We start from the raw sequence: 21,446 nt of genomic DNA, 5'->3' as shown, positions 1-21,446 counted from the left end.
ATATTCAAAGATGGAAGCGAATAGATCTAGCTCAGGTTTGTGGTGCTGGATTGTAAGAGTTTTCTGAGTTTGATTCTTCATTTATAGACATTTCATTATCCACCTAGATAATATCTTCGTTGCTGGCTCATAGTGGCTTAAGATGTTACCCCAGTAGGTACTGAAATGTCTGCAAATGAAATACCAAGCTCAGGCTATTTTAAAAGCTTATTGGCTTGCCATGAGGGGAGATCTAATCCAACATAACTGGAAAGCGACTGAGTGGGAAAGTTAAACTAAATTCTGATTGTCAGAGGGAAATCAGTTTGATTTGTGTGTTCATTAAGAAAAGCCGCCACTTTATTATTTTTTTTAGGAAGAAAATGCCTAAACAAGTAAGCAACAAGTAGACAAGCCAATGTTGCTCATCTCTGTAGACAAACAATGCAGACAGTTCTAAAACTGGCCTCCTCATGGCTTGGTTAAAGTATGCTTCCAAGGTCTTTTTTCCTCCTCTCTGTGTGCAGAGAACATATAACAAGGTAGCCCATCTAATTACAGCATAGAGCGAGCTTATGCATCCCAAGAGAGGCTTTCACAAAACAAAAGCAATATATCTATTGGAGGCCTTTGGAAGGAGAGCATTCGTTGCTGAATTCAATAAACAAACAAACATTTAAAATTGAATTTAGATTTTTTTTTATCTTGCCTTTATTATTTTTATAAATAACTCAAGGTGGTGAACATACCTAATACTCCTTCCTTCTCCTATTTTCCCCACAACAACTCTATGAGGTGAGTTGGGCTGAAAGAGAGTGACTGGCCCAAAGTCACCCAGCAGGCTTTCATGCCTAAGGTGGGACTAGACATTGCTCAATTCAATGGACAAATATTAAAAAATAATAATAATAATAATAATAATAATACTTCAACCTAAATTTCAGCTCTGCTGCGATTTTAAATCAGAGTTTGTTTGGCCCATGCCCAATTTTTTATCTAAATACTAAGTTGGGAGGTTTTTTTCCTGCTTCTTACATACTGCTCAGTCTTTTTAATAGAGCTGCTCTGCAAATCAAGATATTTAATGCCCGAGTTCCTCTGTCAGTAAGGGGGTTTTTTTTCCTCCTTTTTCCTGACAGAGAAAAACCCTCCAGCCACACTGCAGTCTTATGCAGTTATATTTGGCAACAAATGCCACTGAACTCAGTGAGGCTTATCTCCAAATAAAGAAAGGCAGAATTAGTTTTATTGCTGCATTTTCTATACAGCTTTACTTAGGAGTAGGTACCAATAACCAGCCCCAAAGTCTTAGTTTTAAAAAATGCATTTTTAAAAAAATTGAGGAAGCATTAATGTAAAAAAAAAAAATTGAGGAAGCAGTGGCATGAAGCCTACATTCAGGGAATCATGAAAACAAGCCAAGAAAAAAACACAATACATGATTATATCCTTCCCAAAGTCTCAAAAGCCAAATATAAATGGTTAAAGTTTAGTGACCTTCTGCCTAAGAGTAAAGAGCCTCTGGGTCACTCTATCATGCATAGGTTGCATTGAGCTGTAAACAATCTAAGGTGACAGAGACCTTGCCAACCTTTTGAGGGTAACCTTTCCAAAAGAAATAAACTGATACCTTTATTTTATATATACTCACAGCTGTAGATTCTATACACATCACCCTGCCAATTCCAATCAAGGAAAACTAGAGCAGTTGAGTCAACCCTAAAAGGAGCATCAAATGTTGAGTTGCTGATGTGAAGCAAACATTCTACATCAAATGTGAACTCAGTGTTTACATCACTCAAGCACAAAACGTTTAGGGAGACCATGACTGTAGATATGCTAATAGGTATTATAGATCTGTAGTGACTTCATATAGGAAATCTTGCTTTTCTTTCTGTTTTGCACAGGTTCATAGGACCATATAGGACATGGTAGTATTGTGAACTGTGATGCAACCTATTATAATCTTGAGGTGACATGGTTTACATGTTGCCTTATATATCAAAATATATTATTCAGATTGAAACCCACCATTGTCTTAAACCCTTCATTATCCATTCAGAAAAGTCTTGTGACAAAGATATTTTATATGAAATCACTTTATAAAATCGTAATTCCTTTCACATCTTCTATAGACTCTTCTTCCTTGCTTTGCAGTCCCTACAGGTCCTTTATCCACTCTATAACAGTCTAGAATGGTATGTTCAGGTTGCTACTCAGATATGAATATAATTGGGCAGAAACCAGACCCCTGATTGCCATCATAACCATATCTGTAACATCTGCAACACATCATACAGAGGAACATGATGAATTTCACAAGTCCACTGAGCTCTGCTTAACCAAGGACAACACCTAACTGAATCTGTCTGGGTTGGGAAGTGAAGAAGCAGAGCTAGGCCTGTGCAATGGGAGACCTTGAAGGAATATCAAAGCTGTAAGCTAGACTGAAAAGTCAAAACGTGTCAAGGAAGGAGACAGTGACTAACTGTCCAGAATCACTGGGAGTCAGGTGGTATACAAATTTAACAAACAAACATGCTTTCATACTGTTGCTATCAGGTTTCCCAAGACAAGGACTAACAAGGCTAGAGAGTCCCCAGAGACACTAACAAACATGGCTAGGCATTAAATACTTAAAGTTAGTAATAGTTGCCATTAAAGATAGTTGACTGTTACTGAATGGGGTGGGAGAGCTGGTACAGAATTTATAACCTCTCATATTTCAAATTCTCTATGACCTTTTTCATTCATCCACAAATTTACTGGTCTTCCCCTCGCTCTCAACTCATTCACTCTATCCTCATAAATCTGCTTTGCAATTTGATCCTCATTCATTGTCTCTGTATGACCAAACCACCTCTATTTATTTATGTTGTATTAAACGCTCACTTTTGGATTCAATCCACATTCATTCATCACCATTCATTCTTGACCCCCTCCCTTCATGATTTACAATACACAATGCTTGAGAATACTTATTCTGACTGAATTAAATGTACTTATTTCTCATTTCTGTATAAAAAAACTGACAGCACGCTTTTAAATACAGCCATTTTCATTTATTTTGACAAACATTATTTCCCTACAATATACCATCTGCTACATTTGTACAAGCACTTATCTATCTTATTTTTTTCCCCATTTTCTTGTCTTTAGTAAATATTCTTGCAAGGTACACAGATTCATCCACTGACTTTGCCATTTGTGAAAAAATTGCAATTATTCACTCCATTTTCCCATCTTGGTCTTCAATACATTAATTACTGCTATCTTACTACTTATTCAATCATACATGGGAAGCATTTGGTTTCCAACAATATTTTCGTCTGCATGGAAAAGTACAAGAACATTCACATTCCCAGCCCACATGCTTCTAACATTGCATAAATACATTAAACAGCCAAGAGTTTCACACATCTTTGCATGACTCCCTGCTCAATGTTCACTAAGCATTTACAAAGCAGCCCATTTATTTGCAGCCATGTTTTATCTCCATCTGATATTGTTCTTATCCCATTCAACAACCGATCTTCAACTCCATGTTTGTGGCAAAAATTCAAGCCTGTTCACTTTATTATACACTTTCTCAGAATCAATCAACAAGCATTCAGTAAACTTCCTTTCTCATATTTGCACATTTCTGACGTGATCTGCTGAAGAGCAAAAATATGTATACTCAACCTTCATAAAACTATGCTGCACTTTGAAATTTTGCTCATTGTCATTTCTTGTTCCCTTTCAAACACCCACCAAGATACATTTAACCAAGCCTCCTGCAATTTTTAAATTTACTCTTGTTATCTTTCTTCTTTTGTATAGAAGAACAATAATGGCATTCTTCCAATTGTCAGGCACAGATGCAGCCTTCACAAACATGTTAAACATTTTTCCAGTTCAGCAATCTATACCTTCAGCCTTATCACTTTTCAGCTTTTTCAAAGCATTTATGACTTCCTTTTCATTATTTTTGTCTCAAATATTAACACTGATAGCATTAACTGGAACTCTGTTCTTTAGTACTTTACAGGTAGTCTGTGATGGACTGGAATGGTGGGAGGGGAGTAAAGAATGTGCTCTCATCTCCAGAGGAGTGAGGAAGAGATAAGCGGAGGAGACTGGCACCTCCCTAAGAAATTCCATCGGTGTGAACTGGCTGAGCCTGGGAACCGGTTTCATTCTGGGAAGATTGATGTCAGGCCTAACCCAAGGAACTCCAGGAGACCATGCAGAATCAATCCAGCAAGGTTTATTAGCTACAACCCCTTAACAAGAATCTTCCCAGAATGAAACCAGTTCCCAGGCTCAGCCAGTTCACACCGATGGAATTTCTTAAGGAGGTGCCAGTCTCCTCCGCTTATCTCTTCCTCGCTCCTCTGGAGATGAGAGCACATTCTTTACTCCCCTCCCACCAATCCAGTCCATCACATAGTCCTTGCTTAATGACCACAATTGGGACTGGAATTTAGGTCACTAGGCGATGCAGTCATTAAGGAAATCATTGTGACCAGACCCAATTTTACAACTTTTTGTGGTGGCAGTTAAGTGAGTCACTCGTCATTAAGTGAGCTGCATGGTCATTAAGTGAATCATGCAGTTCCCCATTGATTTTGCTTGCCAGAAGCCAGCTGGGAAGCTTGCAAATTGTGATCACGTGACCCCGGGATGCTGCAACCATTGTAAGTGTGAACTGGTTGCCAAGTGCCCGGATCATGATCACGTGACTGCGGGGGCATTGCAATGGTTGTAGCTTTGGGCACTGGTCATAAGTCACTTTTTTTTAGCACCATCATAACTTCAAACAGCCACTAAATGAATGGTTATTAAGTGAGGACTATCTATATCCCATAGAAATCTCTGAACTATTCCTTACAGCATTCCCTCATTTCAGTTTCATCCCGAATAATTTCATTTATTTTATTTTATTAATTGCCTTGACTCATGTGCTTTTAATTAGACTTATGCTTAAACCATGTATTTGAAACAAACATTTTTAAAAGCAAATACTCACTGAGCAATCACAATTCTCACTGAGTCTCTCTTCTCTTTCCTTTCATTCCCACTCATCCATTCATGTCATTTAATGGAATAGCTTCTTCCACAGATCACGTTCATTCCAGATGTAGCAAATAGTTTCCCCACACTAATATGCAATTATTACCAAACTATAAATTTCCACTTTCATGCACATCCACAGCACTCTAGATTACACCAATTCATATTTTCTGACATACATTCTCTGCTAAGAGTATGAACATAGTACGAACTGTACAAACACTGGTTAGCTATGGTACATTTGACTAGAACACCATTAATGAAACCAGAGCCCAGTTTCACCTCAAGCTTGCTTATACTATTTTATGCAAGCTAGGATCTCTAATCTAAAAACTACCTTGCAAGCCAAGATATTGTTGCCTACATCTCACCAACTAGGAGTTACATGCAGTGTACTGACACACTCAGAATACTAGGTTTCTTAATTAATTGGTGTTTAAGTGTTATATTATGTAACTACATTGGTTTTCAAAATCTGTTTTTGCCTTCAAAAGCAGAATGCAACTCTATCAAATAAATCAGGGCCAATGGCACAGAGTCTTTTTTATGAAAAACTCCTGGACTGTGCCATTGAAATTCAGCAACAAATAGTCAATAAGCAGCAGTGAAATTTTCCACACATTTTCAGCACTAAACTAAACAAAATGTTTGGTGAAATCTATTCAGTGGTTATTTCTGGGGCATTTGTGGGAGGGGGAATTTTGCTGTTTTAGGTATGCTATTCCTTTTTGAGGACTTTGCATGAAGTATGTGTATAATATAGGACATTTTGGGGTTTTTTGCAGGTTGAACAAAATAGCTTGGCTGTGGAGAATAAAACCTGAATTGGCTCAAATTTTGTTTTTATCTAAAAAAAACTCTCAGAAAATGCATGTTTTATTTTGAATTTGGAGCACTCAAAGCTATCCATTTAACAATAAAAGAATGGCAGGTTTGAGGTTGAAATGGCTGGTTTCAGTGTTGTTTCTTATGAATGGGGACACTTGGAATGAAGTGACTTGAGATAGACAAGTTTCATTCTGAGGTGAGAACAAAACAACATCTTTTTAAAAGTTTCAAACTTGAAACACAACTTCTGGAATAAAGAGAGAGAGATACACAAACGCACACACCCACACACACTTTTGAGTTCAGAGTATTCAAAATGGCTGTTTTCAGGTCAAAACATTTTGAGACCCAGAACAAGTTTTGTACATTTCTCCTTGGCATCTCTGTGCAGTCCTTGGCTACCAAAAATAACCATAAATAGTGTAGCCTGAATTAAATAAAAATCTGGAGAAAATGGAAAAGCTATCCTTGACTGCTTGATCTGTGGGATCATCAGATTGCTTTAATTCCAGATGACCTTTGGTTGTGCACCCTTCTGCCACACTCAGAACTCTTGTCCTTCTCTTCTATTTCACACTTTCTTTAAAGCTGCTCGCAGGGTTAATAGCTGCTGGGATCCAGATGAAATGTAAGCCTTTGTTGCCAAAGAAACTTCAGCTTTTCTATACATAGTCAATGAGTGGCTCAGGAGATTCTCTTCAGTGTAGCTATGGATTTATTAATTGATTGACTGATTGACTGATTAGCAACCAAAAGCCACATCCAGTCTATTCTGGCTTTACTTGCTGTTTTTTCAAGAGCCATTGATGAATGGAAATGTACCATACTTCATGTGCAGAAAGTCATTAGTCTAATCTTTGGAATCCCCAGGTAAAAAGCTCAGGTAACAGGAGAGGACAGTTCTCTGCAGAGACACTTGAAAATCACTCCCATTGGAGTAGCCAGTATTGACTTAGACGGACAAATAGACTAGGTTAATATAAAGAAGATTTCTGCACCCATTCAATTGCATTTCATCGCAAGGCTCACAGGAGGGAAAGGTTGTAGCAGAAACATTAACTGGTAGGTCAGACCTATACCAGATAAAGCACCTTTGAAATAGAGAACTCTTATCCATATGAGATCAGTTACTTTAGCACAATACAAAGACTTTATGGGAATTCTGGCTGTAGTAATAGTCCCAGTACAAGTGGAAGTTGGGAAAAGCAGATTTAAATAAATAATGGATAAAGAAAAGAAGTAGGAAAATATTTTAAGGACTTATATCTCTGCTTGCCTTGGTACCTGAAGAAATATCAGCCAGATCCAAAGAGTAAGCCTACTGTTGAAGAGGCAAATATTGTTCAGTTTTTGGTAAAAAAAAAAAATGTTCACTGTGATGAGATCTCAGAATCTCTGACCCAAAAACAATTCTTTAATTTGCAATAAAGTCTCCTGCTTTTTCTCTGATAACCTGTAATTTTCTCATACTTCCTGGCCACTCTGCCTGTGAGTTGAAGAATATAACGAAAGCAACATGACCTTTTTGCTGAAGCAGAGCACATCTCTCTTGCCCTATTTTATTTTCTTCTATGGTTCTACAATGAAGCCTGAGTCTAATTAACCCCATTACATTTTTTTAATTGCCTCCTTCCTTCTGAAATCCATCTTTTGAGGGGTTTGATTGTACAATGTGATTCTCAGTGGGTTTAGACTGGCGTGTTCTTGCTCACTGAAACTGTCCAGTGGGTGAGATACAGAAATTACTTTAAAGAGCTGGATGAGAAGAGAAATGTGGAACCTAAGAACTTTTGAGTGGAAGCCAGTGGCTGCTCAGAAAAAGCTTGTACAGTGGTACCTCTAGTTACGAACACCTCTAGTTATGAATTTTTCAAGATACAACCAGCTCCGGCCCCAAAAATTTACCTCTACTTGCGAACTCCACCTCGAGCTACGAACCGGATCCGTGGCCATTTGCCCTGCTGCCACGCGGTCACGGCTTCCTGTGGGCAAGATCGCGGTAGCAAGGAGACGTTCGGTGAGGCTTGTGGTGTGTTTTGTGGCGTTTGGAAGGTTTTTGGTGTGCTTGTCAGCATGGCTCCAAAGAAAATGCAGAGCAGGCTGGCAACTGACTTTAGACAGGTTTTTTCCCAGAACTGAGCCTGCAGCTAAGAGACAAAGTAGAGAGGAAACCCCTGAAGGAGATCTCCCCAATGTCCCTTTGGAGGGGGACTCTCCCTCCAAACAATAACTGCCTCCCCAACCCATTCTCCCTCTTCATACTGTGCTGTACTGTACTTTTTTTTCATGTTTTTGAGGTTTTAAAATAAAATGCATATGTTTCAGAACTGTTTAGCCATATTTACATTGAACCTTATGGGGGAAATGTACCTCAGGGTGCGACCAAATTCGGAGGGCGGATTAGCCGTATTTACATTGAACCTTATGGGGAAATTTGCCTCGTGGTGCGACCAAATTTGGAGGGCAGAACGGATTAACCGTATTTACATTGAACCTTATGGGAAACTTTACCTCGACTTGCAACCAACTCGAGTTGCAACCAGAGTCACGGAACGGATTAAGTTCGTACCTAGAGGTACCACTGTACAAGCTTCACCACCATTCTAGGTAAGGTCTTAGGCAGTTCTTATACTTCAGTTTGCAGAGGGGGTTGCAGGAGGAGAAAGTTGCTGTTGTTGTTGTTATTTTGCATGAAGTTCTAATTCAAATGGTAAAATAGACCTTTCCAATCCATTGTCTTTATAAACCCCATGCTGAATTACATTTTCCAATTTTCTGAAAGTTTTCTTTCCATGCAAAAGAGGCTTTTAGATTCTCAGAGTACTTCACAATTCCTTCTGAGCTTATTATTATTGTTTTAGATTTTTTTTATCCCAGCTTTATTATTTTTATGAATAACTCGAGGTGGCAAACGTATTCCTTCCTCCTCCTATGTTCCCCACAACAACAACCCTGTGAGGTGAGTTGGGCTGAGGGAGAGTGACTGGCCCAAAATCACCCAGCCGGCTTTCATGCCTAAGGTGGGACTAGAACTCTCCATCTCCTGCTTTCTAGCCTGGTATCTTAACCAACTAGACCAAACTGGCTCTCTTATTACTATTATTATTGCAGGTTGGCAGGGTGTGCCTGCACAAAGACATGCCACTACAGCCCATTTACAGAATGGACTGGAAAATGATGCACGGATACAATCTCAAAGGCCAGCTGAGGCAGTACAGGAAATTGAGGCATTGGTTGTTCTTTATAAAGAAGGCTGAAACTTTCAGGCCGAATAATAATAATATTATTTAGAAAAGCTAAATGCATCAAGCTAAAAGCATCAAGACCAAGCAGAATTTGGAGTTAGGAAGGTAAGAGTTGAGAAAATAAAATAGCAGGATGTCCTACTTTTACTAGATGGTTATAGGATTGTACCTTAAAAACCCCATGGTCTTCTCTCACCTTCCTGACCTCATTTCTACATCTGGTAGCAACACCTGCCTTCTTCAGACATTCAGTTGTACTTGTAGAGGGCTCCAAATTATGGAGAGCACACAGCATGCTCATTGCCTCCATCTCCTTTTTCTCCCTGGCCTCCAAACATCCAGCTGCAAGTCTGAAGGAAAGCTGTATTTGCATTTTCCTAAATGCCTGGAAATCTGCTTGATGAGGGTCCTGGATTGTGCAGAGATCTGTGCTGCTGAAGAGGGTTATCATTTTTTTAGAATTTGAGCTACAGTGTCATCATTTTGTTGTTGTTGCTGTTGTTCCCTTGCGAGCCTCCTTGTACATGTAAAAGCTTCATGGAAAAATAAAAGTTTAGCAAATGAAGCATTTATTATAAACTAATCTCCCTGTGGGAGACATTTATTTTCTAGTTGTCACACACTATTGAAAGCACCAGCAGCCTGATGGTCAACAAGAATTACTAACTGCAAAAGAAGGTAAATAACAGATATCAGAGGATTAGTGATGCCAACTAATCAAAAAAGCTGTGACTTGCCCTTGTGCCAGAAAAAATCGATGGTGGGAAGAAGTATTACTGTCGCCCATTAAAAGCATGACTGTGATTGTTAATTTAGAAAGTAAATGCTTTATTCAGTAAACAGAGAGCACTTCATAAAGGATACTAACCATGTAACATATTGCCTTGAAAACCCTTTGACCACAGGTTTCTTTCTACAACTTCATTGTTATCAAATCTATCTTCCTCATTATTCTAGATAAGTGTTTCTCAATCTCAGTGATCTTAAGATGTGTGGACTTCAACTCCCAGAATTCCCCAGCCAGCAATTCTGGAAGGTAAAGTCTGCACATCTTAATGTTGCTGAGGTTGAGAAGCACTGTTCTAGATAGCCATGATAAATAATAATTAAAATATTATTTTAAAATGCATTAATATGAAAGACAAAACAGCTCCCAGAACAACAAAAATAACATATCAAAATATGAAAGTAGTAATTGATTTAAAACATCAAAGAGGATTATGTCAATATTTGGAAGACAGTTAGTAAGGAATTCTAATTCTATTAAAAATGCTAGTCCTACATCAGTTTGTAGATTCTGTTTTTGTTTTTTGTTTTAAATCTTGATGCAAATTCCTTCATATTTTTGTTTATATTTCTCCACATATATACAGTGCTGCGAATAATTCTCCTATGTGTTCATTTTATAGGTAATTTTACTTTGTGCTAATATATGTATTTTATATACATTTTCACATATGTAGATGTTTTTTTGTCCAATTGTCACTAGAATATGCATTTTATAAACAATTTTCCCTAGTTTACAAAGCTTTATACATCTTTTTAAATTGGAGAATTCCATTTCAACATTCAGAGAACTGCAAACATTGGACAGTTATATTATCATTCATATTTTAGTTCAAAAATTATGAGTTAGGTTGTTTTGTATTAAAAGGCAAACAAAATAAATGGAAAGAGTACCCAATGTAAGTCCAGCTTTTAAAAGCTTTCAGATAGAAAAGCCTAAGGGCTGGAAGTTGCCAGTTAACAGTTGGTCCTGGAAAGCAGACTGAGCAGGTACACAGCCTATTCCGTCATAGTTTTAGTGATGGGGAGACACATTATTTTCTATCTAAGTTGTAATTTAGATAGAAAACAATGCATTTCCCCATCATTTCTCAATGTCTATCTCTACATGCAAATTAATATGGGCAATCCAAATTGGTGCCCTCCTTTGTCATATTTTGGTAATGAGACAGTGTGTTATTGGCCTGACTGATTAACAAAGAAGAAATACAGACTTGATAGAAGGGAGGAAGTGAAAAATTGTGACAAATCCAAGATCTCCCACACTGACCTTGGACAGGCAATTTTTACACTCAAACATCCTTTACCAGCCCTCATGTTGTTCATTCCAGGTGGTTGCTGTTAATCCTCCTCCCTCCACATTAACTTACAAATTTGACTTTGTTCCCTTATAATGCTTGTTATTTCATTCCCCCCCCCCCCCAAAAAAAAGAAACCCTGGCAAATTTTTTTATCAGTTGACCTGTTTTGAGGAATTAATCCTGTCCAAACATGATGTGATTTTAGAACATCTAAATAATAGAGTTCAATCACACTCAGATTGAGAACTCAAAAGGTAAAGCTGTAGGGATGTTTCAAACCTTCCAGGCATAAACTGTTCTGTATGTGGAACTGCTGGTTTCAGGTGATCTCTGCCTATTTCAGATGTTTTGTCTGGACACAGATCAAAACAGGGATGGATGGTTTTAAATACGATCTGAAACATGGTTATTCCAGATAAAAGTGTATTGAATGTTTCTATTCTGTCTTTAGCTGCTGTGATTGGAAGTCATCTTGCCTGCTTACAGAGGGGGTATTACTTTTTTAAATACTCCTGTCTGGACTAGTCATTTCTTCTACTACTATTGGATGGGGCAGGAGGCATAATCTAGGTGGTGTTCGGGAATGAAGCAGCAAGCATTTAAGCAGCACATGGTGTGAAGGGCCATTCTGGATCTGAGGGCTGGAGGAGAAAGACTGTCTAGAGAGGAAGCTGTGAGGAATATTCTAGGCATCTAGACCGATAAAGTCAGTCAGATTCACTCAGAGTTGGACAGCTACTGGGCAGGTCCACTTGAGGTAACTGAGGCACAGTTTTGTCCTCTTACCTGGGAAGTGTTTAATACTCTAACTCCTGATGAAATGGATAAGATTCTCAGCTGTGTTAACTCAGCCACTTGTCTATTGGATCCATAATAAATTGGTTGATCAAGGCCTCCAGAGAGGTAACAGGTAGTTAGGTCTATGTGATGGTGAAGGGAAGAGGTGGTCCCACCCACCTTGAAGGATATGGTACTGTGCCCACTCCTCAAGAAGCCATCACTGGACCAACAGGTCTGGACAATGTTCATCCAGTCTTTGAGACTTTGTTGAGAAGGTGGTTGGCTTGCTGTTCCAAGGGACTTTAGATGAAGCAGATTATCTGGACCCTTTTCAGTCAGGTTTCAGGCCTGGGCATAGTATGGAGATGGCATTGGTCATATCTGCTGATGACCTTCAGCAGAGATGAGACAGGGATGGTATATCTGTTTAATTCTTTTTGATCTCTCAGCAGTTTTTAATACTATTGATCATGGTATCCTTCTGGACTTACTATGGGAGGGGGAGGCATGTGTTACAGTAGTTCTCCTTTCTCTATTGTCCATTCCAGTCATGTTGACAGGGGAAGAGAAGTCAGACCCTAAACCCTTGGTCTTTGGGGTACCATAGGGTTTGTAGTTGCTGGGTGAGGTCATCTATTGACATGGTCAGATATCAACAATATGCTGATGATACTCAGTTATATATCTCAAACCCTGGTCAACCAAGTGATGCTGTCAAAGTCTAATCACAGTGCTTGGGGGCTGTGAGGGCCTGGATGGGTAGGGACAGGCTCAACCCTGACAAGTCCATGTGGCTCTGGATTCATGGACCTTTTGTTCCATCCTTAGTTCTGAATGGGATAACACTCCCCAGACAAAACTGGTGTACAATTTGGGGATCATCCTGGACTCACAGTTCCTGCATGAAGAGCAGGTGACAGTTGTGGCCAGGAAAGTCTTTGCACAAATCCATCTTGTGTGCCAATTATGCCCATTCCTGGAATGGGCTGCGGTGGTGGCTACTTACAATTTCTTATGTTTTGGTCACCTCTTATATAGATTACTGCAATGCATTCTATATGGGCTGCCTTGAAGACACTCAGAAGCTTCAACTGGCCCAGAATGTGGTATGTGGGAGTTATGGGCATGCTACAATATGCCATGTAACACCTCTGCTATGTGAGCTGCACTGCTAACCAGTAGATTTCTGAGTGCAATTCAGGCACTGATTGACACCTTTAAAACCCTTCATGGCATAGAGCCTTGTTATTTGAAGGACCTTATTTTTCCTGTGGTGCCTACCTATCTTGTAAGATCCGACAGAGCTAAGTGGTTTGAGTCCCATCTACCAAGTGGCAGCTTCTGATTGGACCGAGGAGGCATGCCTTCTCTGTCATGGCACCTGCCCTCTGGAACAGCATCCAAGATATCCAAATAGCCCCAACTCTACTTTCTTTTAGATGAGCCTAAAGGTACTGTATGCTTTTGTGGGTTGGTTTTGCTTTTATTGTGTTTGTTGTCTGTTCAGTCATCTTTTCTTTTTACAATTTTGACTGTTGTTTCAACTTTTTATGTTTTTAATCCGTATGCCTCCCAGAGTCATTTTGAGTGGGCAGCCTATAAATTAAAGAGAGAGAGAGAGATTTGTTTTCAAGTTCCCAGTCTAGACTTCAGCCCTGAAAATTCTAGCCAGCCTTCTGAGCAAGGAGTAACCATGGTTGCGCCACTTAGTTGGCTAACAGAGGGTTCTGTGTTTGCACTCCATGTGTGCAGATACCTCTGACCCTGAAGCAAAGCCAGTTATTGAGGAATATTGGTCCTGCCTTATCCTGTTGATATGCAATGATGAACCTCCATAAGGCAAAGCATCTCACTGAAACAAATCCTAGTCAGTCTGCGTAGACCTAATAACTGACAAAGGTCATGGCAACATGGCTTCACAAACTGCATTCTTGGTTCTATCTATGGGCCCTCGGACAAGAATTTCTGACCCAGCTTTGTAAAGTGCATTGCTGAGAAGGTAGGCTAACTTCCCTAGCGATGCATTTCTCTAGGGAGGTGCTAACAGAACCCTGGGTTATTTCAAGGAAGGCTTTGGGGCTTAATTCTTCCTGTTTGCAAAGTCTGGCTGTTTAACTTGTGGATTTAACTTCCTGTTTATTATTTGTCTTTTTTAAAGCTGCTGTTTTAAATCTTTTCTTTTAAAAAAAGATCTTTTTTGTATCTTAAGTTTTATTCTTAAAATGCTTTGCGTATCTACAGAGTGGACTTCCCATTTGATAGAAATAATAAATCTCTATTTAGCCTTGACAAGGGGTATGAGGCACACTGTGTTCATTTTTTGGTGAGGCCAAGAACTACAGGGCTTGTAATGCTTTTTTTTTTTTTGAGGGGGGGGCTTTCTTTTTTGTGGAAAGGGCTATACATGTTATAACTCAAAAAGATGTGATAAGATTATCAAAATATATGCACACTTTTTTAATAGTTTATTTTACTGTATTTTTAAAAAAGAGGGGAAAATCTCAAGGTTGAAAATAATATTGGGGAGCTTGACTGCCTGCAAACATTGGGACCAAATGAACTGTGGCAAGCTATCAACCCTGGACCGATGTATCTCTGCAAGGGGAGATTAAAAAAACCCTCTGCAGGGGGATTAAAAAATCAAGATGCCAGCTACAACCACACAACTGAAGACTTGCCCCTTTTTTACAGGCATCAATTGCACAGTAGTGGTGCTGTCTTGATTCTGTCCCCCCCCCCCCCCCGCAGTATCTATAACTATGCAAAAAGAGGAGGTGGATGGGAAACTATCTTAAAACGAATTGGCTTGCAAGTCCAACAGAAGAAATAAACAAAACCATGGCCAGACCATTTTTTTTTCTTGGCTGGAAGGCAAGCCTGCATAGTGGGAAAACAAGCCTCCAAGTTTGTTTTTTGTGGGGGCTCTGCCATCTGTTCCTGGCCATGGTCACATGTTCCTTTAGAGCTTTACAGGATACATATTTTTGAAATCAAAATGTGGGGCTGGATTTGAAAAGCATTTGGAAATGGCTGCTGATATAAAAAGTGGCAGTTCAGTGATCTAACCAAAGCTGGCAATATACAACCTTAATTCCTTTCTCAGCTAAGGCTTGGCTCAAAGGGCTTAGTATTTGCATTTAAAACAGGGGCAGATAACCTGGAGCCTCCATTCTGGTTTCAAGCATCCCTCAGAATAATTTCAGCCTCCTCCAAGCATTTAGGTCTAATCTGTAGCGAGAGCACTGTGTTGCTTACTCAGATGGGGAGTAAGGAATGTTTTTATTTTGGGTGCAGAAAATGGTCATTGACTGTCAGATCTGAGAGGAGTGATCCTAGTTGGTCTGGAAAGCACCAGGGTGGGGAAGTGTATTGTAATCCTATCATAAGTTCTGATTGGAAATGGTCAATTAGCCTTCACTCTCTTTCTCCAAACTGTAGGTTACTCTGAGAAGAACATTTGAGAAATTGGCAAACAAGATGGTAATCACTAGCGGAAATGAAGAAGAAAAAGGAAACCAAGAGAAGGAGAGCAAGGAGGAGTCCATCCTCGCCCTGCTGGGGATTATTGGGACAATTCTAAACCTCATTGTGATCATTTTTGTGTACATCTATACAACGTTGTGAGTTGCTAGGGCAAACTGGTGATGACAACTGGGAAGAGACACTGGCAAACTTGTTGACTGCTGATTCACCACTTCCTGAGAAATGACTCTTTAGTATATCAAGTAGTCACAAAAGGATTGCTTGTGAATGGTGGAGGCTGAAACACAATTAACTGAGCCAGATTTTTGTTCCCTATAGTTAAAAGAAAACTTTCTCTTTTTTCCACCCCTTTCTCTATTTTCATTCGTTCTAGAGAAATGACTGCAAATATGTAAATCTCTGATTTGGGAAAAAGCATTTCAGTTCAGCCAAAGACTGGACACTATGATAATAGTGACAAATGTATAGCATTTCCATGCCAAAATATGTTCCACAGATAGCAAGGTAGCTGTCTTTTGTGTTTCATTAGGTCACATCTTCTCTTTGGGGTTCTAGTTAGGTTGTGGCAAGTGGGCTTTTTAGCTTCAAGTGAACTTGTATGGTGTAATCACATATGGGAAGCAGGGAGGGAAAGATGGATTCTGCTGAGTTACCTGAGCAAACAAAAGATAAAACTTTGAACAAAGTAAGTAACAACACTTCTTTTTCCTCTTCTCTCGTTATCTTGACATCAATGTCCATTCATACCAATGTTTATAAATATATATTTTTAATAAATGTGCTATATTTTTAGCATGAGGTAAACCCTTTGGCCATGTTTACATTATTTGATCAACCTAGATCTGTTCCATGAAATAACTATTTTTCCCCTGCCTGCCATCCTTTCCACCACACATCTTTCAAAACAGCATGTATAACGTCCGCTTTTATCTAATGCTAATGGAAGTCAAGAGCACAGTGAAAAATTAATTTAATAATTTAATTTAATTAATTTAATACACTGCACACTAGCACTCGGTACAGTCGCCATGAAGGCCTTGGAAAAGATACTCAGATGCCATGGTGTGTCTATGTCTACAAAGATTAGAACTGTGCAGGCAATGATTTTCCCTCTGGCACTCTATGGAAGTGAAAGTTGGACTTTGAGGAAGCAAGTTGGAAAGCACATTGACACTTTGAACTTTGGGGTTGGAGAAGATTCCTGAGAATACCATGGTTAGCAAAGAAAACAAACAAATGGATCATAAAACAAATCAATCCAGAATTCTCACTTGAGGCACAAATGACCAGGCTCAAATTATCATATTTTGGACACATTATGCAAAGACCAAGTTTCCTTGAGAAGTCCATAATGCTAGAAAAGGTGGAAGGAAAGAGAAGAAGGTGATGACCAGCAACAAAGTGGATGGACTCAATTATAGTGGTGATGGGTATATTGTAGGAAGACCTGGAGGGTGAAGATATGGGCAGATTATCCTACAGAAGGTCTATCTATGTGGTCACTAAGAATTAATACCCATAACCAATCTGTCACTCAATGCCAAAATCTGCCTTGCAATTTCCCAAAAGCTTTCTTACTTGTCAAAAGAGCCTTTCATTTTTCTACCTTTTTCTCAAGGTGCTTGTGAATTTGTTTAAATTTCACTTCTGGGTTTTTAATATAAGAGGAGATGGAGAGGGCTACTATTGATGTTGTTTAAGTTACTCACTCTTCCATTCCTCTGAAGACTATTGAAAAAGTCCCATGCAAGGAATTCCACTTTATGCAGAGCAAAGCACAGGAAGTCAGGGAGGCAGCAGACTAGTGATTGCTCAATGATTCTGTGGGATGCTTCCACACACTCCTCGATCTGCTAAGCAAGTACAAAGACTGCCCATTCAGCCAATGAAAATTTCACCAAAATTCTCTTCTCCTTTGAATGAAATTTCTAAAGTGAATCATTTTTCATCCAATTGCAGGATGACAAGAAGAAAAAGGAATGATACTTTTTTCCTGCACGAGCCTTTAGCAATTAAGTGAGTGGCCCTCTTGTTTTCAGCCACTGTGCTGCATCCCCTGTGATTATATGCCTAGCTTTAGATTAGGATGGTAAGGTAGAATAAAATTAAAATGGAGATAGAACTGGAATTCATGATGATCTTCTAACTTGTTTCATGGTTAGAACTTTATCAACAGAGAAATGGCAAAGGCAAGAGAAATGGGAATGTGATAGATGAACCGTCCTCATTCAATAATTGCCCCATTTTCACGAACACCTTAATGACTAACTGTGCACTCCTATATATGTCTGCTCAGAATTAAGCCCCATGAAGTTCATCAGATCTTGATCCACAGTCAGTGAATATGGGATTGCACCAATGTTATCCTCCATCTTGGAAAATATGCCTCAATGAGTTCAATATACTTATTTCTGAGTAGGCTTATATAGAGATGGCCTGTAAATGCTTGGGTAGGATATAGATTTTAAGGTGATGTGAAAATACCAGAATCTGGAGAACAAACTGTGGCACTGAGCAAGAAGGGATTTGGGGGAAAATGGCATATTAATCACAGTAAACTCAAGAAGATTATAGAGACATAGAGCCAAGGACTATCAAGTCAAACCTTTTGTTCAATGCAGGATTCCAGATTTAAAAGTCTTGGGTAGATAAATTCCTTTGATTCACTATTCTTTTTGGAATTTTCCCAGATAAATTTGGGGCATTAGAAAGAAACAATATACAGAAACTCCTAACTTTAAAATGCAGAAGCCTTTTAATAATGCTTTCAGAACTGCATGTTATAAATACTTTATGTTTCAAATTTCCAAATGCAGATTTGTGCTTTATTCAGTTGGGCCATCTAATTCTGAAATTAAATTTGGAGTCAAGAGTCATATATCTAAAAGACTGAATCATCTCGGTCTACTACCACTTCTTGCTACTGACTTGGATTAGGAGCATCCTCAGTAGATAAATTTCCTGTGCAATACCTATTTTTAATGAACATCTTTTAACTTTACTGTGAACCTCTGGATGGTCAATTAAGCATTCAGAGATTGTTGAACTTCAGATCCCATCAGCCTTCACCAGCATAGCCAATGGTGAGAAATTATGTCTTTTTCAATCCAACCTTTTCAGCTATTTTCATCTCAGAGTCTTTTTAATACTATGTATTTTTTTTCAAATGATAAAAGCTTTTCAGAGACTGAAATGGACAAATTTCCCATCCTTTGCTATCTAAGTCTGTTAACTAGAACTTTTGGTTTGTCAAGGTCATCTTTAGACAGAGTAAACCCATAGGACTGTAGAGTTGAAAGAGGAAATTTAGGCCACTGAGTCCTACCCAGTGATGTCTACAGAGTAGGGGAAGGGGGAAACTCAGACAGGCAATATGTTAGATGTGGCATTGTGCTCTAAGCCCTGCTGCTTTTCTATGTGTTGATATCACATGCACTTACAAAAGGGCTTGGGCTTGGATCTCAACACCATGTCCCCCCTCTTGCTTATTTTGACCCCCTCCTGCAGACACTGCTGGTTCTATCTCCTGCTTACCGCAGGGATGCAATTAAAGCATCTCAAACAGATGGCTCTCTATCCATTGCTTGAACAAATTTAATGAACAGGAAGACCCATCTCTGGTTAATGGGCTCTACTGTCAAACATAATATTGGAAAGTTTGAATCTGCCTTACTAACTGAAATCTAATATCTATGCTCTGCACTCAAATGACAGAGGACAGGACTTCCCTTTCATCTATGTGACATCCTTTCAGGCACTGTGAGTGTGCTATCATGTGCCCCTCAGTTTTCTCTTCTCAGGACTTAGCAACTCCTTCAATCTCTCTTCATAATAGTTTATAGTCCCCTGATTATTCTCACTACTGTTTACTGAACTTATTCCAGTTTCTCTGAATCCTGCTGAAAATGTGATGCCCAGAATAGGATGCAATTGTTTGGGGATGACCAATGCCATGTACTGTGAAATGATTATTTCCTTTGATGGTGAATCTATATTTCTGTTGAAACTGCCTAAATAGCATTTGCTCTTTTTGCAACCACATCACAGTGCTGACTCATATGCTGTCAATTACTATCTTTTTCAGAAGTACTATTACTAAGCCAAGATTATGCCTGTTCCAGAAGTACTATTACTAAGCTCCATATTATGCCTGTTCATTTGTTTGTTTCTTCTAAGGAATGAACTTTGCATTTGTCTCTATTACATTTCATCCTGCTATATTCAACCCATTTTTCCACTCTATCAAGATCCTTTTGAGTTTTATTTTTATCTTCTAGCATATTATATCTCATACTAGTTTTGTGTCATCTGCAAATCTGATAAGCATTTCCTTCATCTCTTCATCCAAGTCTTTAATAAAAATATTGAAGAGTAAAACTGAACTTTTAGCCAATTCAATCCCTTTCTCTAAACTGACAAGTAACCATTGAAATTACTGAGTTGCCATGCTATTAACTTGCTATAACCCTAGCCCTAAAGCCATCCATCCAACACTTAATTAAGTTGCTAATCAAAATGACATGGAGTACTCTGACAAATGCTTTGCTGAAATCAAGGTATATTATATCTACAGCTTTCCCTTAATCCATTAAAGTAGTTACAAGTAAAAAGAGGAGATTGTCCAGCACTTTCAAATCATGTTGACTTCTGGTAATTACACTACTGTTTTCAGGATACTGTAATGGGCTGTGAGAATGACCTTGAGAGACAGGAGGAGGAGCCACAGCCTTGACAATGGTCAGACAAGAGGTATCTCAGCCCATAGAAGGAATGGGGGTGGAGAAAGCATCTAAGAAGGGACCCTCCCTAGTTCTCTGGAAAGTAAAGGCAAGGGAAATGAGAAGTATTTTCAGACTTGCAAGACTGTTACTGTAACCTTACAATAAAGTAAGTGTTAGTACTCATGGTTTTGGTTTTTTTTCTGGAGTACCTCGAAGGGCTGGCAGATATTTACAGATAAATCATTTTAGCATCTGCTCTAGAATCTTCTCAGATACCAATCTGAGACTCTTGTCTAGAGGTCTCTGGATTCTCCTTTTCCGCTATTTTGAAGATAGAGACATTTAGTAGCTTTCTTAGCTGTTACTTCATGAGTTCTTCCAGATCTCTTAAAATAATTCATTAGTGCCTTCAGTGCCTTAGGATTGAAGGACCGAGAGATTTAAACTACTGTATATACTCATGGATAAGCCAAGAATTTTAGGTGCCAAAATATACTCATGTTTTGAGTTCTCCTTATCTGCAGATGGGCTTATCTGCAAATATATTTAGTCAATTCTTCCCTCAACTTTTTTAAAGTACCCATATATCCTATATACATTCATGTATAGGCCCATCTGCAGATAAACAGGACCTCAAATTTTTTGCATGCTTTAATTTTCACAATTGGTTTATCTGTGGGTGGTGCATTTTTCTTGATATTTTGGTTAAAAATTTGAGGGTTGGCTTATCAGCAGATGGGCTTATACACGAGTATATACAGAAATTCAAAATATATTCCCTGATGCTGGCTTCTCGGTGATGCCCATGTACGCCAAGCATTTGTCCAAAGGAAATCAACCTTTGAGGCCCTAAAATTGGATTGGCAGAATCCATCATTCTAACAGCATTTATTAATATAATGTATAATATAATTTATACTATTATATGTAATTTAATATATAATTTAATAATATTATTGATAATATACTATATAAATAATATAATAATCATTATTAAAGAGTCCACTGGGGTTGGGCAGCCAATAAATTGAGGAGGAGGAGGAGGAGGAGGAGGAGGAGGAGGAGGAGGAGGAGGAGGAGGAGGAGAAGGACTATGATGACTCGGTGCGAATGAAGGCCAACACCAGCTAAAGAACTGGCAGCTGTGATTTCCCATTGCTGTGTAAATAATAATAATAAAAAATATTGACTGCCCAAGTTGGAGAGGAGAAACTCTTCAGACTTCCCCTCCCTTGTGTTCTTCAGTTAGGTTGCACAACCACTCCCCA

General features: G+C 38.8%; 1 protein-coding gene across 3 annotated transcripts in view; it reads left to right on the top strand.

Moving 5' to 3' along the window:
- The window catches only part of TUNAR (transmembrane neural differentiation associated intracellular calcium regulator), a 49,970-nt gene extending 28,773 nt beyond the window's left edge, over positions 1-21,197 (top strand). For all 3 annotated transcript variants that reach the window (XM_088149877.1, XM_088149876.1, XM_088149875.1), the window contains one exon: positions 15,413-21,197. In XM_088149877.1, coding sequence (XP_088006003.1) covers positions 15,452-15,598 — 147 coding nt within the window. In that variant the 5' untranslated portion in view covers positions 15,413-15,451 and the 3' untranslated portion in view covers positions 15,599-21,197. The remainder of the gene's footprint in view (positions 1-15,412) is intronic.
- Positions 21,198-21,446: the final 249 nt, after the last annotated feature.

Source organism: Python bivittatus, unplaced genomic scaffold, assembly GCF_059951505.1.
Source record: "Python bivittatus isolate LINGU-HERP-01145 unplaced genomic scaffold, Pbiv_v1 ctg000580_np1212, whole genome shotgun sequence".
In the NCBI taxonomy this organism is placed as follows: domain Eukaryota; kingdom Metazoa; phylum Chordata; class Lepidosauria; order Squamata; family Pythonidae; genus Python; species Python bivittatus.
The sequence above is the reverse complement of the archived record's forward strand: the minus strand, read 5'-3'. Positions and strand labels throughout refer to the sequence as shown.